The sequence below is a fragment of the Argiope bruennichi genome, chromosome 3 (genome assembly GCF_947563725.1).
Source record: "Argiope bruennichi chromosome 3, qqArgBrue1.1, whole genome shotgun sequence".
Lineage (NCBI taxonomy): Eukaryota > Metazoa > Arthropoda > Arachnida > Araneae > Araneidae > Argiope > Argiope bruennichi.
Genome location: NC_079153.1, coordinates 99,967,617 through 99,994,899, shown reverse-complemented (window position 1 = coordinate 99,994,899; position 27,283 = coordinate 99,967,617). Strand labels below are relative to the sequence as shown.

The following is a 27,283-nucleotide window of genomic DNA, read 5'->3' as shown; positions in this document are numbered from 1 at the left end:
AAAATTACTTACTTGGGAAATTCGTGGAATAGACGAAATATATGTTAAATGTTCACGTCATAATTATGAATTTGTTTAAACTTCCATAAATCCTTTTTTTTTTCATAAAATATGAAATTAAGTCTCCTGTTTTATGTGAAAACAGCAAATTAAACCCATTTCTATAGAATTCTAATAGCAAGCATATGGTGATAAAAATTTATAATTCATAAAACGTTATTTAATTTGTTTTTATATTAAAACAACATGAATAATTCATTATTTCATTTCATTTTTTAAAATTTTATCAATCATTTAATGCAACAACATATAAAATTATTCTCACATGAATATTAACACATTATAATGATTCAAATTTTGAAAACCATTGCTCTTTATTCCCAACTAACATTTGATTAAATTCTAACAACTTCATATGAAACAATTTTCACAATAATTTTCATTACATGGCAGGTGTTTAGATAATAGAAATAGTTTCTGAATGAGATAAAATGGATTCTCTTAGATGCAAACAATTCGGATTATCTCCTTTAAGTACACAATAGCATCCGCTACTTTTATTGTACAAGAGTGTTACTTATCAGTTTCGCAAATAATTGATAATTTTTTACAATATGTATGTCGATGCATTGCTAATGTTTTCCAATCTTGCATGAGATATTCTTCCTTTATTTTCAAACTACTGTTATTTTAATCGCTTCTACAACAGGTCCTTGATCAGTAGAACTTTCTGATTGAGGATCAGAATGATCCGCCTCACCTTCAGAACTCGTTCTTCGAAGGCTATCCTGTCTACGGAGCAAGCTGGAAAAAAACCACATAGAATTTCTAATACGTTTTATCTCATTTTTATATCATAATAAAACAATATTAATAAGAAAAATATCAAATAGTTCTTATTTAAGTTTACGTCAATTATGTTCTGAATGAAACTCTAAAATTCTTATATATATGTAATGATATTTTAAACTCTTAATTTAAACCAGATTAATTTCCAAAGCTTTATCTTAATTTTGTCCATAGTAATTTCATCTCTTATTTAACGATCCAATTCCACTTTCTGTTTAATTAATTCAACTGAAGCTTTTTAAAAATAATGCGCCATCAGTTCCAAGTACCAAGTGAAAATGATCCCTCGGTTGCCCTTGTGAAAGGTCAAAACGTGTACTCAATCGACACATGGTTGGGAATCCCATGTTAAATAAGACTAGTGTTCATTTGTTTCGCCCCTTCCTTACTTCTGTTTTTGTGCCTCGCCTGCTTGTAAATAAATTGGTTTTCCCGAAATGGATTAAAATGAATTTAAAATTGTAAAGTGTCTCTTCAGTGTTTTCTAACCTGCCTTCTGCTTTAAGGATTATATGCTTATATGAAAAATCATCACCTATCGAACAAAAATATATCAATGAACGTTGAAAATGCTTTGAAAAAAAGTTCTAGTTTCTAGTTTAAAAGTTTACTTAAACTAGAAAGATAATTTTAAAAAATATATTACTTAATTGCTAAGTTAAAAATATTTCTCTATATCTATCTAATCTATAAATATATAGTTCGACTGACAAATAATATGACATTTAAGGTTCATGTTATTTCTCAGTCGAACATAAGATAGCATTAAAACAGCAGTAAAAATTCAAATGAACGGAATGCTAAATTTGGAACTCAAGAACTGCAAAATGTATTGTGAAATTGTTATGCCAATTTGAATAAAAATTATGTATTGAATTTTTCTTTATGAGGTCTTTTATAATAGGATTTTATCAAAATTTAGTAGTTGAAAAAACAGAATTTAAAGACATGAAATAGAATTAAAACGTAAACTATGCAAATATAATATGAATTTTACTTATCAAAGAATGATCGTAGGGATTTTATAAAGCAAAGTGTTCAAATTTTCAGATAGTCAACTACTATCTGAAGTATACTACTACTAATGACTAAAACTCGTTTCTTCATGTTAATGGTACATATTTGTTATTTATGGAATAAACAAAATGAATTTGTGAAATTTATTGTAGTTTTATCCATTCCTCTCACTAAAAGAGTGGTTAGTAATTAGTTGAGACATGTACAATGTAACAGTTAAGTAAATTAAAAATATTCTATGTTTTCTGTCTATATTTTAAAGATTTTTCTTTATTGAAATCGATTTTCATTGAATTGCAGCCTTCATTGAAAACCACATTGAGCATTTTTTATTAAGTATGCTTTGCAATGCTTTTATATTTTATAGAAAAAAATGGATTCAATAGTTATTTAAAATAATTCATTAAAATTACAGAAATGTTTACTTCCTGTAAAAATAATTTATAAATCTATCTTGTAAATCCATTTTATTTATAAATCGAACTTCTTACATATAATTTCTGCTTTATTTACGAATTTTTGAAAACATTTCTGAAATAGTTTAAAATATGGCATGCCATGCTTATATTACTAATAAAATATTTCAGCCAATTTTTAATAAATAGATAGAAATTGGATTGTATATACACAAATTATAATAATTTGGAAATATTAAATATATATTATTAAATAAATATAATTTATAATATTAGCAATTCGAAACACCTCTGATTTGAACTCCACGGAAGAATGCTTTCAAAATCTAAAATTATTCCATTTAACATAATTTTTTTAACTCCATGAAAATGATGTTTATTAAATGATATCTTTCTATGATCGATAATTTTCGTTCACAATATCTTTTGCTCAATAAAATTTAAGATTAATCTTAGGGAAATACAATAATTCTCGATTAATTTGTGATATTTGTGATGCAAAAAAATTATTATTCAACAGCAAAATATAAGAAAGTTTACTGCATCAGTACTAAAATTCTCAAGTTTTCACATAAAGGTAAAGTAAGAGTTTTCTGCTTGAATTAAGAAAGAAGACTATCACTTTTGCGCCATCTGCGAGACCCTCCAATCTTTATTCATGAGAAAAGAGTTAATTACTTGGAAAAGTGATTTCGTTTTTGTTATTAATAAAATTCTGAAAACATTATTTGGAAGCTATTTCGTAAGATGAACACTAACAGCTTTAACTGCGAATAACACTGTGGTAAGATAAAACATTTTACATAAAAATCTATGTATAAGTATCAACATCTATAATTACCTTTAGAAAATAACTAATCAGTATTTTAAATTATTAATTTCAGAGATGAAGTTCTAATAAATGGGACAGTAGAGATTTTAAAGCTTAAATATAAGCAATCTACAGTTCTGGATATATAAAGGGTCATTAATGTGGTTATTCAGCAATTCAATTTTATGATATATTCATTACTTCCGATTGAAGATATTCGAGCATAATAAAGAATATTATAAACTCTGTATTAAATCGCACAACTGTAGAAATGCATAGATATAAGTATAGTAGAATGATTATAGTAGAAATGCATAGATATAAGTATAGTAGAATGATTATAGTAGAAATGCATAGATATAAGTATAGTAGAATGATTATAGTAGAAATGCATAGATATAAGTATAGTAGAATGATTATAGTAGAAATACATATATAAGTATAGTAGAATGATTATAGTAGAAATACATATATAAGTATAGTAGAATGATTATAGTAGAAATGCATAGATATAATAAGTATAGTAGAAATGCATAGATATAATAAGTATAGTAGAATGATATAGTATAATAGAATGAATAAGCACGTGTTTATGTGTGAGTAAAAAAAAATATATATTTAACCAAGGATAAGGCTTTGGAGATCAATTACTTCATCCAGAATATTGTTTGCTTTTAATTTCATTTAAGCATTATCCTACACATAATTAGATGTTCTTGATTCTCTTTAGAAATATTTTTAAGCATCAAATTGTGACAAACATTAAAGTTGTGTTATTCCAATAAATCTAACACATGACATGTTTAATCGTGTGTATAAAACCTCTAAATGGAACCAAGTTCACGAAATCATAACATTATTAGAAGTATGAGGAATCAATTTATAATTGCATTTTGTCTTTAATGTTAATGTTGCCTCTTAATGTAGCCTGAGTGCATAAACAAATACTGGAAAATTACTTGATTAATTATTTGATGGAACCACAAAAACGGTTAAAATTATATTGTAAAAACGAAATATATTGATAAAAATTATACTAAAGACGTTTTTTAAAGCTGTCAAAATTCAGAGTAGAGCTTTAGAAGTAAATTGGGATCAAGGAGAAGACACTTTTTAAGTTTTATTCCGGTGTAAAGTCTTTTTTTTTTTTTTTTTTTTTTTTTTTTTTAGTTATCGTAAAAAAACTTCATTACTCTTTGATGTTTATACCCTCCAAATTATATCTGCACAATATTTGAAAGTTATAATTCAAACTGCAAGCCCTGAATTGAACTAACATGCATGCACTATTCTTTATTATTGGTAGAGTTAAATAAAATGTTCTTTATACTGGTGCTAATTTTAAATCTGCAAAAAATAATAATAATAATAACATACAAAAATGTGAAAATTGACTTATTAATAGAAATCTTATGTTAAAATTTTCTTCTGAAACTTATTTTACTAACATATTATATAAAAGTCATTGTATTTGTATAAAATAATATTAAAGTGCATTTGTGTAGTGAATATACTTACTGCTGTTAGTAAATGATAGAAATGCATATCTATAATTAAAATAGTAGTTTTCAAATGATTGACTAAGCGTTTTCAAGTATCTTCTTTGTTTTACGTTTATAACTTAATAACCTAATCAAAGATTGATTTTGCTGATCAAGATCCATACTGCTTTGGTTTCATCTGTTGTTCAGTCACCTTTTTTTATATTGTAAAGTCAATTTAGTGATCATTGAGTATACTATACAGCATCATTTGAATTTTTTTTATAGCGAGTTATTTATCAGAAATATCTCAAGTTCTTTGGACTGTTGATTGCACACTACTGAAAGTGAATTGGCTGTAAATAAAATAATTGTATTAAATGAGAATTGATAAGATAGTGTGAAAATGAAAAAAGCAAAAGAATTAAACCTGAAAATAAGGCAAAGTTACTTAAAATAATTTTTAAGATCCACAAATCAAACATGAATAATAAACGTAATTTCAAAAGTGATATTAAAATATGTGTTTTTAATTTTTTGTTCAAATGATGTGTGTAAAATAACTAAAAAGCACTCTGAAAATATCAATTTTTATTTAAGAAAACAATAAAAGTGTAAATTAGCATATAACGCAAGATATTTTAATTTTTTAAAGTAATAAATCAGAAAGGCAATTGATTAGGAAAAAATGTATTATTCTGTATTTTTATCATTAATGAAAAAAAAAATGGAAACATCGAAAAACATGTTGTATATTTCTTAAAGAATTTTCAACATGTATTTCCAATCCTGAACATTCAACGAGTGAGTTTATGCAAATATACTCAAAACAGAAAGAAAACCACTTCAAGATCAGTTTCTGGAAATATGTTTTTAGGAAAGATGACACAAATATTCCCACCATCTTTTCTTTCTGTGTTTCCCGATTTCTTTCTTTTTTTGTGTGACGGCATTTTTGTGCAATATCTCCGGTGAAATCCTTGTGCTTCACTAAATATGTATCTGAAAATATCCTTTGAGCGGAAATACAAACGTCGCTGAAGACATTTGCATTCAGTGTCCGGGCTCTGAGCCGAGAAAATATTTCAGGAGTATACTTTATAAGAGTCAGGAATATCTTACATCAATAATGTGTTATGACAACATGGCGTCACTTTTCAACAAAGAGCCTCTAGCAGAATTTTAATGCGAAACCGTAGTTCGAATAAATATTTCCTCACACCTTTGTCAACAGTGTTATCAGACACTGCCATAATGGGCTTTGCAAAGTGGTCGAGTTCATAAAATAAATGTTGACTAATTAGTATTCCATGCTGACTTGTGTGACTTTGCTTTAATCTGAAGAACATTTCAGCCGGGCTTTGAGTTTCATTGATCGAGTTCTAATTATAAATTCTTGTCGGATAAAATTTGTTCCTAATATTTTTGACATTGAAATTTTGTTCAAAAGAAGAGAAGTTTCTGAGGTGCTTTCATTATCAGTAGTTGGATAATATTATTTATTAATACAGAAATGAATTCTGAAACACATTTTATTTATTTTTAAATTTCTATTCATCATAATGTATTATAATATATATACTTAGCTTCAATTTATTTTTATCAACATTTATATTGGTTTTACAATATTCATTCTGATTCAAACAATTTTATTGATCATCACTTCAAGTATTTTAGAATTTTTATCCATCTCTACTTTATGTAGTCTTGCATTTTTATTGTAAATGTTAATGATAGTTAATGTAATGAAGTAATCGTTATGAGAGATGAGGAATACTATGATGCCATTTACGAAATGTTAAAAAAATGCAAAATAACTAAAATACATCCTAAACAATATCCATGCTTAGGATAAATAATTTAATAAACCATCATGAAATATAAATAAGGAAGAATGCTTCTGTTTAAATCTTTATGGTTGACAAGATGACAAAAAAGTGGATTTGTAAAATTGAGGAAGTTAGAAAAGAGGTCACTGGCAATTAGCAAATATTATGTTAATAATAAATCATGTTATGAAGCTGGTTTTCTTTTTGAAAACATTTTTTAAACAATGAATAGAATATTTGGAAGCCGATGAAAATAACATGACTTTAATATATGAAAAATTCGGGATCCATGGAAACGAACTTTTATAAAAACGTTAAATTAAAATCAAATATAGCCGATATCTCCAGCAAACCAGCTTGTCACCAGAAATGACTAGTTGCATAATATAATTATACAAACAATTGAAAATAATACAAATAAATTCCTTGAAATCTTTTTTCATTAGTGCTTTTTATATTCTGCTTCTAAATTATAAAAAAACATTTATTTAAAAGACAAAGGGGCTTTCCCTATCCTGATGAAAATAAAAGAAATAAATGTTAGTTGATATGATTGATATCCTGTAGTAAAAAATTTATTGCTTGGAAGAAATGGTCGCAAATATCCAACATCCGAAAGGGAAAAAATAAAGGATAACAGCTTTAAATTTAAGAAACTCTGACGAATCAAAACATTTAAAGCAAACAAATGTTATTCTTTGCCATATATATATATATATATATATATATATATATATATATATATATATATATATATATATATATATATATATATATATAAATATAAAATTGACTGTTGATATACGGATAAGGTAAGGTTTTAAATTGCAAGAAAATTTTGAATCAGAAAATATTTTTAAAAGGCAATAACATTTTAGTGAAGGTGACTTTTAAAAAGTTTTCCTCCATCCAGATGTGTGATACATTTTCACTTTCACTACTACTTTCCTTGCATATTGAATGAAGAAGTAATAAAATTTTCAATATCGAAACTGTTTAATTTATTTTTTATGGAATAAGTAAAACAGTTACTTGGCGTATATTCCTTCATAGAGAAATAAATACCATGATGAAGTAAATGAATTTAAAATGTTGAACAAATATATTTCATAAAGAAAACAATTTCTTTTAACGTCTCTATGCCCATTTGTTTCTATTTTAATAGGTTTTAGGTTGATTGATTGAATTTACTTGCGACTTATCCGTTACAGATCATTTTGTACCAAAAAATATTTCATCAATTAGTTCAACAATCGAAACAAGAGAACATTAAAAGTATTCAGAAAAGTAAAAACGGCTGAAGCCCTTGAAAGAACAAGGAAATGTTTTGAATAATGTAGAACAAATATCAATTTCAAGTTAAAACAAAAAGAGCATATAAAGGAACACTTTTATTTAGGAAGATAAAAAATTAATAAAAACATTGATAAGGGAAGAAAACATTTTCATAAGAAGTCAAAAAGTAAAAGGTTAATTAAGTGTATTGCCATCTAAAATGTTTTTTTAATAGTGTCAAGACTTATATCAACTTCTATCCAAATTCCAAAAAAACATATTTTTGATGATGATGATGTTTGATATTATGTCTGTCATCTGTCAATTTGCATATATGATTAGTCAAAAATAATTTGAAATTTAGTATTTTACCTTTAGACCATATTTGCAGATTTCTATCAAATTTTGAACAAAGTTGATTAATAAAAACTTGTTTATCTGGCTATACAGACAAGTACAATTGAACATAACTTTAAAACGAAAAACAAACATATATAGATAAAATTTTATTCACAGGATAAACATGCAAAGTCTATTTTCTTATCAAATTTTGAATCATATGTGTCAAAATTTTGACTGTACGTCGCTCTGTACTTTCATATGCATGTGCTTATAAAGCAAAGAAGTAAATCAATAAAATTCATTATGTGCCAAATGTAGTTCTAACTGTAGTCGAGCAATTGTAGTTCCGTCTCAAAGATTGGTTATAACTGATTGGAAAAGTGGTAGATTCATGGCAAAGATCTATTTTTCATTAACTATTTTTCGCCAATATCATGCATAATATTCACAGCCTTATCCAAGGCTCAGAATTTGATGCGGGGAGAGGGGGATAAGGCTTTTATTGGAGAATATGCGAGAAAGTTTAGTGGATATCAATCCCTCTGAACTTGAATCTCTATTTCAGCTTGAAGTGCTTGAGTTACTCGCAATTAATTTTTTACTGACATTCAAGCGAATAGCATATATGATATCTGAGTCTCAAATTTCATGCCTGATTTTACTTATGCGTTTGACGTTTGCTACTTAATTTTAGTTAAATAAACGCTGATTTTGAGATCTTAAAAATAAAATCCAAATTTATAGGATTTGCTGTAAACGTTTTCAAAATTCATATATGGGCTGCACACAATCTAGCATTCAATGTAGCATTAGGACTAATAGCAAGCAATTTAGCATAATGATTAATGACTTTATCTCAAAAAATTTTCAAATAATAATGTATATAAAAAATACAACCTAACATTACAATGAAAATGCTAGTTGGCTTCATCGAATTTTGTAATGAAATCCTAATTGTTAAACAAAAAAATGCTTAAATAATGATGTCCTATTTTGCTGACTTGAGTTTCTATTATATAAACTGAAACATAGCTGTGATAATTATTCGTTGTAATTATATGATAATTATAAAAAGATAATACCTGAACATGTAATGATATCTAAGGAAATGACTATATGTATGCATAATGACTAATATGTATACATTTAAAAATTCTGCAAATCCATAATTCTTAAAATTTAACAATTATAAGAATTAGATTATTCAAATTTTCAAGTGAAGGTGTAAATAAAGTAAAGGAAAGGAACCATATTTACTTTAAAAGATGCTGTAATTAAACTAGGCTAGCTCTTAAACCTTAATTTTATTATTTGAAAAGCAGTGCTGAAGAAGATTGTTTACTTTTAGTTAAGAAAGTATAAATTTCCATCTGCTGTATTTCACATCAGTTGTCTTTTTTAAAGAAATATTTTTATTATTTCTGCTTTTTTTTATTTACAATGCATGAGCTTCTTTCAAATACTTGCATGTTTAAAATGTTGCCAAACTATCTATATTTATTTTTGTCAACAACATAGTATCAAAATAGAATGATAATCTAGCAATTGCATTCGTATAATAATGTTTCTATTGCATGCCACATGCTTGGAAATAATCCATCTAATTTTATCTAAGCGATCTTAAAATATAAAAAAAATTAATAACCGATTTATTTTCGAAAAAATAAAAAAATAAATAAAAATATTAGAAATTTATTTTAGAAATCATTGCTGATTGATATTGTTAAAATTATAATTGATATTTGTTCTAAATTGTTTTTAACTATTGAATTAAAATGAAACATTTCAATCAAATAGTTGCAGTTGAAATTATAAGTGATGTAACCTGTAATAAATCAAAACAGAACGAAATGATATATGATTTTTTTCTGACCACTTTAACAGTACTGAACTCTGCCAAATCGAAAACATTGTATGTATGTCAGCGAACAGACCAATTTCATCTGTCTTTTTTCATTTGTAAAACTTTTATATTTTTCCTTTCGCCGAAAATCCCCATTTTCACGCTTCGGTTATTTTATGTGATTTTTTTTTTTTTTTTTTTTGAATTTCTTTGAGAATGAACCCCAGCACTGACCGAGATTTGAATTTTAAATTTCTTTTGCAACTTCTCGATAAGAAACCTATTTCGTTCACCCTCTGTCGTAAAAAAATTATACCCCAGTAGATGTATATAGAAAGTGTTTGCAATAAAACCTTTAACTTTATTCATATCGATTTATATGCATTCGTTGCGTTAAAATAAAATTTCCATTTCATTCAACAAAATAAAAATTAATACCTCTTTATTTTAAGCTATATTAATGCTGTTAAATACAAGATACAATAAGCAGAATATTATAATCAAAGCAGTAATGAAACAACCTAGTTTCGACCAAAAACAAATCTAGTTTTCTCGCTCTCTGGGGCTAGTGAAAGATGCCTTCGCTAAACTTTTAAATAAATTTTAATATTAACATAAAGAAACAATTAGAACTATCACCCAAGCGTAAAATCTTTTTTTAAAAAGTGTCATTTTTTCCCATTTACATCACATTTAAAGCAATAGAGAAGAAGCTTTTTTTTGGAAGCATGATACTGAAAACAATTTAAAATTAAACTTAAAAAAAATCCATTCTATCACTTCAAGATAATTAAAGGATGCATTAATTATGGCTGTAAATATGTCACTTAAAAACGCTTAACCAAACGTCATATCAGAAACTACGCAATTAAACTCATCATGTTTTATGATGAAACAAAATAAAATAAAATTTAAAAATTAAGCATTAAGATATAAGTATTTAAATATAAAATAATGTGGCAATGCAAATTAAATAAAACAGGAATTCAACAAATATTGATTCGAAACATAAACAACATTTCTTAAAAGTAAATAAAATGAAAAATAATTTTCTGTGGCAGGCACAGTTAAGTACATGACAGCGATATTCAGTATGAATAACACTAAAATGTTGACCACGCAACAGTTGTTAATCATTGCTATTCAATGGTTATCGAACTGCCATTGCAAGTCTTCATCATATTTATGGATTAGTGAATATGACATTAAGCTTTAGTGGAGTGCATATGTCTTTAATAAAAGTATTTAAGGTTGAGATCAGGTTTATCTGTTATTCTTATTATATTACAAATTATCAGAACTACAAGGTTAATCCTAAATCGGTCATCATCTATCTTCTATGGGGTGAATAACAATATTTTTCGATAATCGTTATGAATAACAATAATTTGTAATAATCGGTGTTAATCACAAAATTGTGCGGTAATCAGAGTAAAAACAAAATAGTGTGATAATCAATCAGAGTACATGTAATTTACAGGTCAGATTTCATATCAACATGGAAGAGCTGAAGTTTCGAGTTTAAATATTTTTTTTAATAATTGCGAGATCTAATAATTTCATCAATGTATGTCATTGAACTTACAATAAAAATTGATCATTCTATGTATAAAATTTCTACTTTACTGTAGCATGACTCTTCAGTTACTCGAGCGAAAAAAATCATTTCATTATAAAATAGAAGACAGGTTAATTTTAAACGCATTGTTCATAATATGTTACAATATTTACAATCTTGTAGGGAACAGACGAATTCCGGGAAAATAGAATGATTGATTGTTTTAAAACAATCGGTTCAACAAATCCATTTCATGTTATACCAAAATAATATCTAGGGAAATCATTATTCTTTGATGAAAGATAATGGCACACAGGAAAATACTGTACCTGGAGAAAATAATAGGCTAGACAAAATTTCTGAGAATTATTCTTTATTTTTAACTGATCTTGCAATCGTAAGTAAATATTTTTTGGTTAAAAATTAGTTTAACCCAGTTTTTTCTGAATGACGTTTTCTTCGAATTAAATTTGAGTTTGGCTCCATTTCCACTAAAACTTTCAATTATTCATTTCATAATTTTGGAAGCGGATTTTATAATTTTTCTATGGAAATGTATGTATTTTTCAGTGTGTGTATTTGCTTATTTGTATTAGGAAATGTGTTTATTTTTAAATCGTCGAAACCACTTTTTACCATTTGTTATTAAGGAACCTTTGAATCGTAAAATTAGGAAAATTCCCCACATAATCTATTGAAACATTCGGATGTTATAAGAATAGCAACATTTTTAAAGGGGACTTTAAGATTTTTTTTTCTTTTAAAGAAATGCTACATATTTTTAATTAACTTTATTAGCATACCTATTAGATATAAGTCTTTTGAAATTAAATTCCAGAGAAACAGTAGTATTTCTGATATTCATTAAGTTTGTGAAATCATGCTTATACACATAATAGAATCACTAGTCCAAAATATTTCGTGTTTATAACAGAAAATGGGAGGTATCTGCAGTCATTTGAAAGTGAAATATGATATAGTATAATGTAGAACATTTTAGAATTGGATGATAGAATACCAACTGCATGATGAGGAATTGAGTCAAGTTAGATTTCTCTTGAAAATTGCAAATGTGAGGTTTGACCCTTCCCAACTAGTTACCAACATTAGGCTGATTATTGAATATAATTACGAAACTTTGCATATTACTTGCAGCATAGAATTCATGATAGGTATTATTAAATCAATTAGTAAATAATTATTCATTATTGAGGAGTATTCATCTAATTTAATCAGTGATTCTTGATGAGTAAATTACTGTATATTCAATACTGTATGTTAGATGACCTGACTATGTCTCGTAGAGAGATGAAAAAAGTGTTAAAAATTTCTTATCAAGTTAAACCAGTCAGGAAAGAGCTCTTTTTCTGTCACATTCACGGCCGAGAAAAAAATTCTGGCACTGATCTCGACATCCATCCATCACTTTAAGTGCCTGTTTGAAGGAGATATTAACCGTGACAGAATGAATGCATCATTCAAAAAGTATTATACATTCTTTCAAATAGAATTTATTTAAACATTTGTTAGAATATTATAAATTTACATACAATGTAAATACCATAATTCTATGAAGTTAAATATTTTAAAATTGTATTTCAACACTAAACTAAGGGCAGATATTTTCGGATTTACCAACAACTAAAATTTGAGTGTTTTGTTTTAAATCAAAATTAAATAAGTGCTCCTAAAATACAGGATTTGATATATATAGAATTTTCTAGCTTATTACAAATTTAAATTAATCAGCTGAAATTTGTAACAACGAATGTTTGAAATTCGTAAGAAACAATCTAGTTTCATGCTTATTATTAAGTATATGTTAACAATGCTGCTGGTTTGTTCTAAGAACAGAGTTCTGATTCAGGATTATATTCACTGAATTGTTTAACATATAAAGAAATTCAATCATGATTCCAGCATTTATTACACCAGTACTAATTAAAGCATTAGTTATAACTAACACTAATTAAAGCAGTAGTTAAAATTAAGCAGTAGTTACTCCGAATGATTCTATTTGCAAACGCTAAATTGATTCATTATATAAAATGTTCACTAATAATAAATATTTGACAATTGGCGTTCATGTCATTTACCAAATTTATGCAAGCTATATTGATTTTGTTTTAAATACTCGTTTTATTTGAATTTTAAATGTTTTCATATTCACGCAAATAATTTTTGCTTTGATTGGGTAAAAATAATCACTTTTCAGACCTCAGCAAGAATTTTGAAAATGCTTAGAGACATTTCTATCTGTGGTACGAAATTCTATTCTTCAAGATAGGTTTGATAAAATATTTAACAATTTTTCCTATATAGTCGATTATAAATTGATTTCCAGATACATTTTTTTTTAAATTCGTAAATGAAGGTAGAATATTAGAAAATAAAAAAAATAGAGATACATTTTTCTTTCATTAAAGCCGTTTGAAGTCTGTAAGAAATAGATTAGTTCCATCTTTTTTTTTAACATTTTAAATAATTATTCCTTTTAGCAGTAACTTAGAGCAAAACTAAGATTTTCTATGCAACCTTTTAAATCACGACAGCTTTCAATGAATTTAATGAACTGCATTAATTAAAAATGGAACAAATTCTGAGCGGAATTTTTTCCTCAGAATGTAATTGAAATTATTAGTTTTTTTTTAAAATTTGTTAGTCACTTCCAGATTAAATTTTCTTTAATAAACCTAAGAATATTTTCTAAAATATGTTTTATGCTATAAAGCCTGGTATAATAAGTTACTATTATATAGTTAAAACTATTTTTTCTGTAAAAACAAATATATGACAGTAGCTGGACTCTTAAGCACATAGCAGTTTATGTCCGAATTAACAAAATTTTAAATCCTGTAATACTTTAATCATTCTTTTAAAATCCATTATTTTTACAACAAAAATATAAAGTAGTAAAATGAAAATATTTTATATCTATATGTATATATAATAAAATATTTTAGTATCTACTTATGTGAAATACTTAAGAAAAGAAAGCACTAATTCATTAGAATCAACCGTGTGCCCAATGTGAGCAATTTTTATTTCATGTCCAATCCTATGAAATTTAGGTAGGTCAAATATTCCCTACTGCCATCCATTTTACTGAGAAATTTTAAAACATTACATTATTAATGGAAAAACCACGATGACAGCATTCCCCAGCCACAACGTTGATTTAGACAATTTTTATTTTATTTAAAAGCATGTACATGTCGTTTGGACACTCATCTACGATCATCTGGTCATCTCTGTTCCTAATGTTTGAGAGATTATCCAAAATGTAACCTTAACATAAATCACAGACTTAACAAATGGTTTAATATTATGAATTAATTTTTCCACTATTCTGTATACTATTCATAATGCCCTCCGTTTATTGCTTAAATGTAATTTAAAACAGCAATTTCATTTCGTCTGACAAAATGTAGTTCAGCAAAGTTGGCTGCATTACGAAATTAATATAATGAGAGAGCTGCTGTTCTTCGAAAGCTGTGTGTACATTTATTATTTGTAATATTCCAGTAGCTTCTCATATTATATTTTAGAAGTGTAATTTCGACGGAACAATTCCGATTAAGCCTATTACCTTGAAATAACTTTGGTTCTTTCAATGTCGAGAATATTGGAAAAGTTATAAAATTCAGTAAAACAATAATTAGGAACGATATTCCATGATATATATTACTAACATCTTTGCTGGCATTAGTTAATGGTGGTAACATGGTATTTACGCCATAAAGTTTTATTTCACTACATATTATTTTTATAAATGAATATATGTCAATATGTATGGTTTGGTAGCGATTTAACGAGAAAATTTCTTTTTCACAATAGACTTAACGATTTTCAAAATGAAGTTCCAATGAAATTTTCCTATGGAAGGATCGTATACACCAGATGCCTTGCAATAATTTGAAGGGTTCAAAGCAGCCTATCACAGCTACTATTCATTTTATAAATCTTCAAGTCCTTGTTAGTACAGAGTGTGAAAATGAGTATCTCTTAGGTATAATGTATGCAAGCAAAGGGTCTCACAATGGGATTTTAACATTTCTAGTATCCTCATTAACATAACATACCCAGCAATATTTTTACGATATCATCACGATATTTTAAGGTATTCAGGAAATATAACAACATTATGAAATATCATTCTATATTTTGGGTAAATATGGGTATGAAATTAAAGGGTATTAATTAATTATGGGTATTAATTAACTTCCCTATTTTATAATTTTTGTTTTACATAATTTTGCTATCAGTCTGAATATCCTTAGATATGCTTTATATTATGGATATGGGTATGAAATTAAAGGTATTAATTAATTTTGGGTATTAATGAATTTCCCTATTTTATAGTTTTTGTTTTATTTAATTTTGCTATCAGTCTAAATTTCCTTAGATATGCTGTATATTAATATGTAATATACATATTATTATGTAGGTCTATCTTCTTGTGTTTCAAATATGTATCTAAATTAAGTATGCCTATCTGATTGGCGATTTATTTTTAAATAATTTTTCCTCACCATATAAAACATCAATTTCGACGTGCTTTTAGTCACTTACCAAAGTGTCAGATTATAAACTGGAACATCATCTATCGCATAAATTTTCAAAAGACTTGCACTTCTTATCCTCGTAAAATGGCATTCATGTGAGTATTTTTTCAAAGATTGTAGACGTCATTGAGAGAATCGATTTTCGTTTTAAATTTCAGTTTTCCCATCCGTCTTTGGCAGATAAGACTTTGGACACTATCAGGACGCCACTTATCTTATTGGTCTTCGTTCCAATTTCCTTTCTAGCGAGACACACTGCGTAAGCCTATCATTTACGCATTAGTAGGGAAACTGAGTCAAATAGCATAATGCATCTTTCATAGGGATTTCTTTGGGGAAGTTCGATAATCAATTAATGGCAAATTCTAGCTGCATAGTAAGAAGGAGTGAGAAGAAGGATACGTCTTACTTTGAATTGATTCAAAGCAGTCTGCTTGTTCCGTCTTTGCATCTGAATATTAAAATGCTTTTGAAAGTTTAAAGAATTGAAAACTAAATGATTACAGATTCGAAAGATTAAAAGAGTGCATTTTTATTTAAATTATCTGATAGAACCAATGTGTTTAATTCAAAATCTATTGCAAGAAAGACAAAAGAGAATAGCATATAAAAATGTAATATATACGTAAAATGGAACATTATTAATGACTTTTATTCTATAGTTTTAAGAGTCTTATTTTGTTTCATGTTGCGTTTTCCTTTGACTTCAAAAATTAGTATATATTCTTTAAAGTTTTAAAATACCTTACCAATTTTCCACACTTCTAGTTATTTATATCGTAGCAAATAAATTCATTTAGGCGTTTAAAGAGTCGAATATATGTTATCATTTATTTTAAATTAGTAACTTAAAAATTTATTTGTTTCTAATTTCCAATTTTTTTTTTTAAATTTAGAGAAATCATATAATGAAACTTTCAGAAAATAAATTTCTTAATTTAACAATAGAAATATGTGCAAAATCTTGGTGTTAATAAATCTATCTATCCGTATCTATATCTATGCATATACATGCACCTATACATATACATGTATCTAAATCTATATCTTATATATAATTTATATAAAGAGAGAGAGTTAATTATTGCGATATTAATTTTTTTTGTCTTATATTTCCAATGATAATAAAATACTTAAAATAGTAATTTATTTAGGTTATAAAATGTTTCTGAACAATAACCAAAAATTACAGACTAGAATTATCTTACGAATTGAGTAATATAATTACATTTTTTAAAATATTAAACTTATCAGTGTTTTTTTAGACAATATATAGTGAAATTGTATTATTATATCATGATTAAAATTAAAGATTTATTCGTAAACATATGTTTTATTACATTATAACTCATATATAATAAACTTTCAGTTCTGTTTTTCTTGTTTCTCAGAATGTAAATTTAAATTATTGCTGATTAGGAAAATTGTTGAATAGTTTTATAAAAAGTGTTGAATTTATTTGGAATGAAAAGAGCAGCTTCGACACTCTGCAAATTTGTTACACTGAAGTTTTTTATATATATTTGAAATTTCAAAACTGCATTTAAGAAATCCATGGTTACCAGACAAAAACTTTATAATATTATTCTTTTGTCGAAAGTTTTAAAATGGCTTGAGAGGGAAAGATCGAACATTGCTCCATAGAGGAAAGATCAAATACAGAAAAACGTTTTCTTCCTTTTTATTGGCAAGTATTGAGAATTTCAGTATATATTTTTCGAGTCATGTACACAATATCATTTAAAATTAAAAAAAGGTTTCTAAGTTTTCAAAATTTATTTAGAAAGCTACAAAAGTATGTTGTCCTGAGAGATGTCAAACATTGGCATGCAAGTATGATTGAAAATATATCGAATTCTATCGATATTCTATTTACGCAATCTATATAATACATGATGTTTCATTTTAATATAACGGTACTGAGAGGTCTCTGTAGCTCGAACTATCAGATGCAAAGCCACTAAATTTTGTACGGGGACTATTGATGAAATGGGAAAAAAAATTGAACTCTGTGAAAAAAAATTTGTAGTTCTAATAGTTGACGATAGGGGGAATGTGGCGATTTTCATCTAAATTTTTATTTTAACTGCTCGATAAAACTTTTAAATGCTATAGTAAACAGATAAATGAATGACAAATAATTATTTTTTTCATAAATGTACTTTATTTGAAACAATAGCGTCTGTAAATGATTACAAATTAAAAAAAAAAAAAGAGTAGATTTTATTTGACTTCCTTTTTATTCTTTTTTCTTTTGTTTTTATTCAGTAGAATGGTTTTACCGGTGAAGGCATCTGCTATTTTTAATATGACCTCCATTTTGTTGGACTAAGCACTGCATTCTGTATACCGTATTCTCTACAGTTAAATGCAGCATTTCGGGAGACATATTCATAATAGTCCGTATTATGTTTTCCTTTAAAACTGATATGTTCGTGACTCCACCAAGTTAAACCTCCGATTTTAAATAACCCCACAGGAGAAAGTCCCATGAGGTTAGATCCGGGGAGCGAGGTAGCCATGCAGTACGAAAACAGCGACTAAGGACTCTTTCTTCTATAAAATGATGGCGCAACAGTTGCTGTACGGTTGTACTAATATGTGGTGGTGCTGCACCCTGCATAAAGGTAATTTTATCTAAGCATTGCCTTTGCTGAAGTTGTGGGATAATAAAACTACATAGCATATCATGATATCTTTGAGCGTTTACGGAACAGGTCTGTGGTCCTGCTTGGGTAATAGTCTAAAAAAAGTATAGTCCGATGATAAAATCTTTAGTAAAACCGCACCAAACAATTTTTGAGAATGGAATGGGATTTCTTGAAATGCATAGGGTTGTTCAGATATCCAAATTTTAGAATTCTGAGTATTAACAGTCCCACTAAAATAAAAATGGGCCTCATAAGTCTAGAAAATTGTTCAAGGCCAAGTCTCGTCGACCTCCAACCTGACAAGAAATGTCAAAGCAAAGGTTAATCGAATGTCATAATCTGTAGGTTTTAATTCATGCAAAGGGCTAATTTTATATGAATAAAATTCAAGAATTTTTCTTAAAACTTTTCATACTGTTGAAGCACTAACAACCAGTTCTCGGTCAACTCCACGTGTGCTGCTATTACCAGCAGTCGTCTAATTTCATTCAATGCTTGCAATCGCAACATCTGTGATCCTCCCATACCGGTATCCTCCGATACCGGTTTCTGTTCTCTGCCACACCGAGTTGCGAGAGAACCTGTTTTTCAAATTTTTAAATTATTGCTTTCACTGCATTAATTGATAGAGATCATTTACGTAAATTATTTTGACTTTTAAATTCGCGAAGAGCAGCCGCTGCATTGGATTGATTAAGATAAAAGGGCTTCACATATAATGCACGCTGCGCTAAAGGGAGACACATTTTACAAATCAACTGATTCCTGAAATTATTTTTAATGCCCCGCTTCTTTTTTATAACTCAAAATACTGGCGTTGGTGTCGACCACGTAATCGGGATTTTGCATTTTGCAATTTTTTCACGTGTTTATGCAAAGTTTTAGTTGTTTTTAAATTATAAAGCGCCACATTTTCCCCTATCGGCAACTTTTGGAAGAAAATTCTTTTTTTCGCGGATTCCTTTTTCCCATGCGTCTGCTATTTTGAGATACAGAGGTCTCTGAGCACCGTCAGTTTTTTTAAAAAAAGCACCCTGTAATATAAAAATATGAAAGACATACTCATATGAAATACTTCAAGAATATTACAGCATGTTAAGAGGTAAGTATAATAGAACAGTAATTCATATCGCAAATTATTCTATTATGTGTTTCATGAAAATATTATTCATTTCTGCCAATATCTTTAAAAATATTCTGAAGTTTTTCTGCAGAAGATCATTAAACTTGTAATATTTTATAATGAATCATTCAGAAAAAATTGCTGAATCGGAAATATTGTATGCTAAAGGCATTAGATATTTTATATTGTTTTATTGTCCCTATACATAATTAATGTTAATTTGTAACATTTAGACATGGAGATGGAAAAAGAAAGAATTCGATTGAATTAAATTAATATTCATATTTTTCGTTACATCTTGAATTGAAACCGAAATATGATTCATAATTCATTTCTCTACTCAATAATTTAACTCAACAGACATAATAAATTATGCTGGATAATCTTATATATTTATCGGATGATTTTCTTTATTCATTTACTAGTGTAAAAATTGTACTTTAAATATAATTTATGCTAGAAGAAATTAAAGAATATAACAATAAAATGAGCCAAAAAAAAACAACAACACCTCTATTTATTTTCTTCTATATTTACTATGTAATATCCTTCGAATTAGAAGCTCAACAAGAAAAGTTATGCTTCATTCAGTTTAAATATTATGGTTAATCTAAGATCTGAGAATCAAATTACTACTTATACTAATAGTCTCTACATTATCGCTGTTTCACATCCACATCTAAATCATTTTATTGCAATCTAAATGTTCTAAAACAATCTAAAAATAAAAAAAGAGAATTTTCCAGAATATCATTATTGAATTATTTCATCTGCTTAATTCCTATTTTAAGAAAAAAAACTATTTTGATTAAAGCTATTTAATATTGTTTTCGTAAGTTTTCATAAATGGGCAAAAAAAACAGTACATGTCCTATTTATATAATATGAATTTTTCATAAAAACACTAAACATATTTTTAATTTACGTCTACTAATATTCAAGAAAGGTATTTATCGTATAACCATCTGCTCTAAATTATACATTTATAGATTCTACATCTTGTTTTCTCTGAAATGGTAATTAACTGGAATATTAATTTTTATTAATTTTTTTCAGCATTACGTCTAAATAAAGGGCTGGAGAATTTGAATCTTTTAAATAATAAATGTTCAGGATCTGAAATATTCATTTCATTTTTTTTTTTGAAATTTATATCAGCAAATATCATATTCCTCTTCAGAGCTAACTGATTTGTACTGTTCATAATATATAATGGCAATGAGTATAAATTAATATATATCAAAGATGAAATCATAGCAATTTAATTTTCCCTACTGTCGACTGTGTTTATTTGTAATTTCACTTTAACAATTGGTAAAAAAAATTATCTTTAGAAAAAAAAATTAATCGTAATGGGTTGTTTCATAACTTTTTGTATTAAAAGTAAAAGAACTTTTTGTATTGCAAATACAAAAAGCAGTGTTTAAGCAAAAAGCTGTGCTGTGTGAGCACAGTGTGTGAGCTTATTCCATAATATATGCACCATTTTATTTTATTTTAATTAAGCTCTTTCTGGGAAGTTTGTTAATTCCATGTTGACTAGAAGTCTGTAATTTATATCCAAAAAGTTCTCAATGTTTTTTTGGAATCTCCTAAATAGATAAACTTTTAATTGAATTTTACAAATAGAGGGATATGTGTTGACAGAGGGATATCCACGTCACTATAAATAGAAGATATTTTAAAATATGGCAGTAAACTCAAAAGCATTTCTACCGTCAGGTCATAGACGCATTTAGACTTGTCATTCAAATGAAAGACTATCTCTTTATGTTCGGCCTTACTCTTCTGGTCAATAACTTTCTTCAAACTATTTAAATGGCAACTATTTTTGAAATGAATTAATTGTTTAATTCCCTCATTATTATGTACAATACCCTTTTATTCATATCAAGAAAATAACTTATATTTCTGGAATTGAAATGTGAGTTTTGAAACGATTTATAACTGCTCATTTGATTAATTAAGAGACATATTTCACTTAAAATTAAAGCAGACTAATCATTTCTCATATCCTTTTGTTATTTGTTATCACATATGGAAATACAATCAATTTCGAGTTGCCCTTTATATTTTGAGTATTCGATCTTTAAATCTACATATAAATCTACACATAAATATTTGACATCAAGACATGTCAAATATTCATATGTAGTCAAATTTAACACTTGGAGTCTCAATGTTGTCTTAAGATAATAAATTTTGAAATAATATAAGAAATAAGATCTTGAAATAATTTATAAATCACTATGAGATGCTAAATTAATAATTCCTGCTAAATTTTTAGAAAAATGTGAAGCTAGCATTTCAAGAATTTTAAAATAGATACAGAATTTCACTGAGTAAATTATTTCTTGTAAAATTAAAATTTTAATTGCAATAAGAAAGTTTTCAGGACGTTTTACTTGCATAAAAATTATACCAAATCATTAACTTAATGCAAAGACTTCACTTTTCACGATATTATCGTTCTTATCTTTTGAGGAATGAAACAAAAGAAAAAAAAATAAGGCTTAGAATTTAAAATGTTTTTAGATTAGACTATTCCAAAATTGCTCAGGACGCTCGTATATTTGAGAAACATGAGAGCGGTTAAATCTCAAGTTAAGTATTCGCTAAATCCAGGGTATTTCATACTATAATAAGGAAACCATCGTTGGCAAATTTATGCAGTTAACACATACCATAATAATGCAGCAATGTAATGTTCCATTGAATACCTAATAACAGAACGATATCAATATTCGATGCGCCCCGCATTGCCAATATGGCAACATAATTCCGAGAGTTATTGTCTCTCTGGCTTAAGGGCAACTCGGAATGAATGACTTATATAACTAGCTCATAGAACACCATAGCGGTTATGAACTAGAACAGGTGCTTAAAGCATTTAACGTACAAGCTGTTTATTTGTGGATCAATGAAGAAAAAAAAAACAGTCTTAAATGTGAAAATAGTATAAACGTTTAAGATTCAAGAATAAAAGAACAACGCTATCCTCATAATCCAGGAACATTATTCATTACTGAAAACTAAATAATAATTCTAGTAATAATAAATTTTAAATGTATTCTAAAACAATAATTCCGGTTGAATTTTCATTTTCAAATTCTTTTCAAATAAATGGAGGATTTATAATTAGTTTCATTATTTTATTTTGACCTTGTATAGATAAGATCTAAAATAATGGTACACACATTAAATACTATAATGATTTCTAAAAATGTATACCTATTTCTTGCTAACCCTCCATATGTTGCTCATAAACTAATTATTTATAGTTGGGAACAACTGCAACTAAAATTAAACCTTTTAAACAAATTGCATAGAATGTGAATGATATGGAAGTTGAATTCTACAAAAAAAAAAAGTTGTCGATGAATAACGGATAGTTATAATAATAAATATAATGCAGACATAAAATATGAGAGCACTGAAATGGTAACCTAAAATGGAGAAAAATAAATAAATATTCTCCGTAAATTTCAAATTGTATATCATTAGTTTATATATATATATATATATATATATATATATATATATATATATATATATATATATATATATATATATATATATACCTATTTTTATCACTTGCATATTATTGGGATTTTGAGTTTACTTATATATCAAGAAATATATCTGCAGAATATATTAGCTAGTTTTCATACCAATACTTTCATTAGAACATTTTATTTGAGTGTAAAGAAAATGCGGTCTCGAAGACCGCAACTACCCAGTTAAGTCCTAAATTTTCACTTCCCCAATTAAAGTTATTTTTTTTCTAGATTCCGTCAGATAAATAGCGAAAGATAAACTTTAGGAACATGTGGCGTTTTTACAAATCTGAAAAAGTCCTATTTGAAAGACTTCTATATTATCTTTTTATTTTCATTTAAGTATCTGAAGTTCTTGAAATTGTTTAATATAAATTACATGTAACAAGGAATGAATCGGTTCTAGAAATTATGATTTATTGAATAAAAATAGTGATACAAGCTCTGATTCAGTTTCTTCTAGTTACATAATAGAATTTAAAAAAAATTCTACATCTTATGATAAGAAAATTTCCAAGAAATTTTGGCAATATTGTGAAAATAAAATAATTTATACAAAGATAAATGTCTTTTAGTTTTAAAAATGAAAAAATAAGGCATTTTAGCAAACCAAAAAAATGTGAGTTAAAAGCTGATGTATCGAGAGGTTTGCTTATCAATTGATCTTATCTGTCAAGTAGTGAGCTTCTTTAAAGTGCGAAATACATCGGCAAAAAAAGCTACAAAATTCTGTTGTAAACATACTTCACATAAATGTATTCTGACATATTTTCTTATTTGGGGAAACAGTGAAATATTTGTCTTTCTACATAAGTTCACAAGAGAGTTAAAGAAAGATTTGAAATTCAAATCTCGGCCAGAGGGTTGGGCATTCATCCCCAAAGAATTTCGAAAAATCACATAAAATAACCGAAGTGTGAAAGAGGAAGTTTTGTAGGAAGAATAAACTTAGATATTTCAAAAGTAAATGAATAAATAAAACTTATGTTACATAATGTAAGTCAATGGCTTTCTGTGGTTAAATAAAGTAGTTTACGGTATTATTTTCAATAAATTTTCCAAGTAAAAATACATCCGATTTAAGCGAGAGATATTACCATATGAACATTTATTTCCAACAATAATTTTAAGGATATATTTTAGTATTAACTTACATTTTTTATATGCTAAAAATTCCTGTTTTAAAATTTGATACTGAATGGTAATATGCATTAAATAAGCATTTTAACTAAATCAAAGCATTTTGCTTCTATAAGATGCAAATTTAGATTTGCTAGAAAATAATTTTGTATTCAAAAGGAAGATAATTTATCTATTTCAGAATTCGAGTGCAATCATTTATTAAAAATGCTTAATTTCATAATAATTCAATATTTTGTTTGTAAATTTGAAACGATTTTAATTTATGTACATTTGAAATGATTATGAATTATTTTGCTATGTGGAGTGTTTGAATTTATAATGTTTTGTCCAGTATATGAAAATAATTATTCGGAATTTCAATTGGAAAAATGTAGTGAATAGTAACATTGTTGTCTTATTAATGAATTGTCATCGTCGTAAATGCTTCTTTAGGGGTGTTTAAGAATTTATTTGAAAATGATATTCTGTTAACACATTTTGAAATATATACAGAGTATTACGACTCTTATTGTGTCTTAATAAATAATCTCTAAATTATTTGAAAGCAGGTAAGTACTTTCAGTTGGAAAAAAGGTTTAACTGATTTACACACTTATAAAATATTTTATTTGAGTCAATAAATCTAATGCTGAAAATGTTTAAAATTTAAATTTAATACACTTGCTTGGTTCTATTATTAATAAAATTATTTTAATAATCTAATTTTCTAAACAAGAAATAATTCCATTTTTCTACTGTCCTAACTGATTAACATGTGAAGATTTAAAACATTATTTCAGAACTATCAAAACCAATCTTTAGGATGTGCTACGTGCTGGCATGCTGTTCTTTCTCAACATGGCCATTGAAATAGTCAATGACCAAAATCTTCTATTACATCAGCGTTCAAGGTTTCATAACTCTATCCTTTTTTCATAAAAGTAGACTAGTATTTTTTATAAAATTTTAGCCTTAATGTTAATGTGTCAAATTGTTAATTTTTATTGTACTAAATATGATCTATGGAGCTGGAAAGCTATATTAGAGATCGTAATTCTTTCAGCAATCAATTTTCTTTGACTGAAACAGCATAATTCTTTTAGCCATTTAGATTATTTTCCAGCCAGATAATATAGACCTATTGATCACTTTGTGGCTAGGAGCTTACCGCCTCAAAGAGATTCCAGTTTGTTGGATTAGCCTGTGGTATGGATAGATTATAAAGACAGCAGTCGACAAACCAATCCTGTCGATACTGCTTCATTCAGTAATGACGGGTAGGTCTGCAACACAGAAGAAGAATGTAGTATAGACCTATCTTTAACGGTTTAAAAATTAATTCGAGAATCACGACCAGAATAAACACTCTGAAAAAATGATAATAAATGAAATTTCATTAAAATCTGTTTCTCATTATGTCTTGCAATGTTCTTAAATGAGGTTTGAAAAAATTATTAAAAGAAACAGTAATTGATAGAAAGGGTTTGTCTGGGTAGTTAGAGATAATTTTAAAAAAGCAATATTTGCTTTTATGTAACTTAAAACATGTTATTTTTAGCATTTTTATATGATATATAGTTCTGTAATTATGGTTTGAAGAAATTATTTTCTGGAATATTATAAGAAAATATAATTTGTTTTTTTTCTGAGAAATGTAAAATGTATTATTTTTAAGAATTCTTTTATTATTATAACTATTTCGTTTTTTATTATTAGAGTTATTATTTAATGAATACTTTAACTCGATAAAATTCATCTTCAGTTGCCTCCCATAGGGAAGAAACATTCTTCAGTCCTTTTTTTATTGTGTAAAAAATAAATAGTTGATCGCATTTGCAATAATTCAATCAATAATATTCTTAGGAATAGAATATTACAGCTTATTTCACACATACCTTAAAATGGGGGACTGCGGCTGTGGGCCTCTGTTTTTCAATATTCCATTTTTTGCTTCTTGCCTGGAAAAAAAAATATTTGCTAAAGTTGCAAAAGTCTTTCAAATATATTCACCTCATTTGTTAATGTTAAGAAAGAACCAATTTTGTATTCACATATTTTATTTTAATGAAATAAAAACTTTTATATGTTTTTAAAAGTTTCCATATTTGTATTATTTCGCAAAATAATTCGTTTATATTTTATTAAGATAATTTTTCAACAAAATGTAATTGAGTGAATTAAACAATTGCTGTGTTCTGCAACAAATTTTACGATAATAAACGGAGAGCATTTTAAAAAATGCATATGCACTCTAACATTCATATTTTTTCAAAACAATTGTGAAATGCATTTTTAACTATACTGTTATTACAGTTCTTCATTAGATAAAAAATTCAGTCCATAAGTCATGCTTTTGTTTTTTAGAAATAATTGAATGAAATTTTAGAAGTTTTTGAATGAAAACCAGATCGGATAGTCAATGCAAAATTAAGAATAAACATGATTTTTCTCTTCATCATGGTAGAGTATATTAGTGCCGTAACATTTCTTAGACCCTTAAAGTCATTATAAAATAAAATAAATTCGCATGACACGTCGTTTAAATTTTTTTGTATTGGTAAAAAATTTAAATCCGAGAAGAGAAAGGTTGCATTGACTTACAATTAAGAAGATAAGCGTTGTTAAGCTATTATCACGACACAATAGAGTGCAGTGAATTTGCACATGCCAGCAATACAACTATGTGAAGCTAAAAGTTGACGAAGGGCATTTATATCAAGCTTACAAAAATATAAGAGGAAGATAAGAGAAAAATATAATATTACCGGTTACATAGTTCTTATAAGAGTAAGATCGAGACATGGACGAAAAATATTTCATACTGAATCTACAGAGATCTAGATC

The 27,283-nt window shown here is 26.9% G+C and overlaps 1 protein-coding gene across 1 annotated transcript in view; it reads right to left on the bottom strand.

The window, feature by feature from the left end:
• Positions 1–385: 385 nt before the first annotated feature.
• The window catches only part of LOC129963636 (beta-alanine transporter-like), a 236,464-nt gene continuing 209,566 nt past the window's right edge, over positions 386–27,283 (bottom strand). Inside the window, exons 10-11 of the mRNA XM_056078123.1 lie at positions 26,335–26,397; positions 386–804 (exon numbers count right to left, since the gene is read on the bottom strand). Of these exons, the coding sequence (XP_055934098.1) occupies positions 675–804; positions 26,335–26,397 (193 nt within the window). The 3' untranslated portion in view covers positions 386–674. The remainder of the gene's footprint in view (positions 805–26,334; positions 26,398–27,283) is intronic.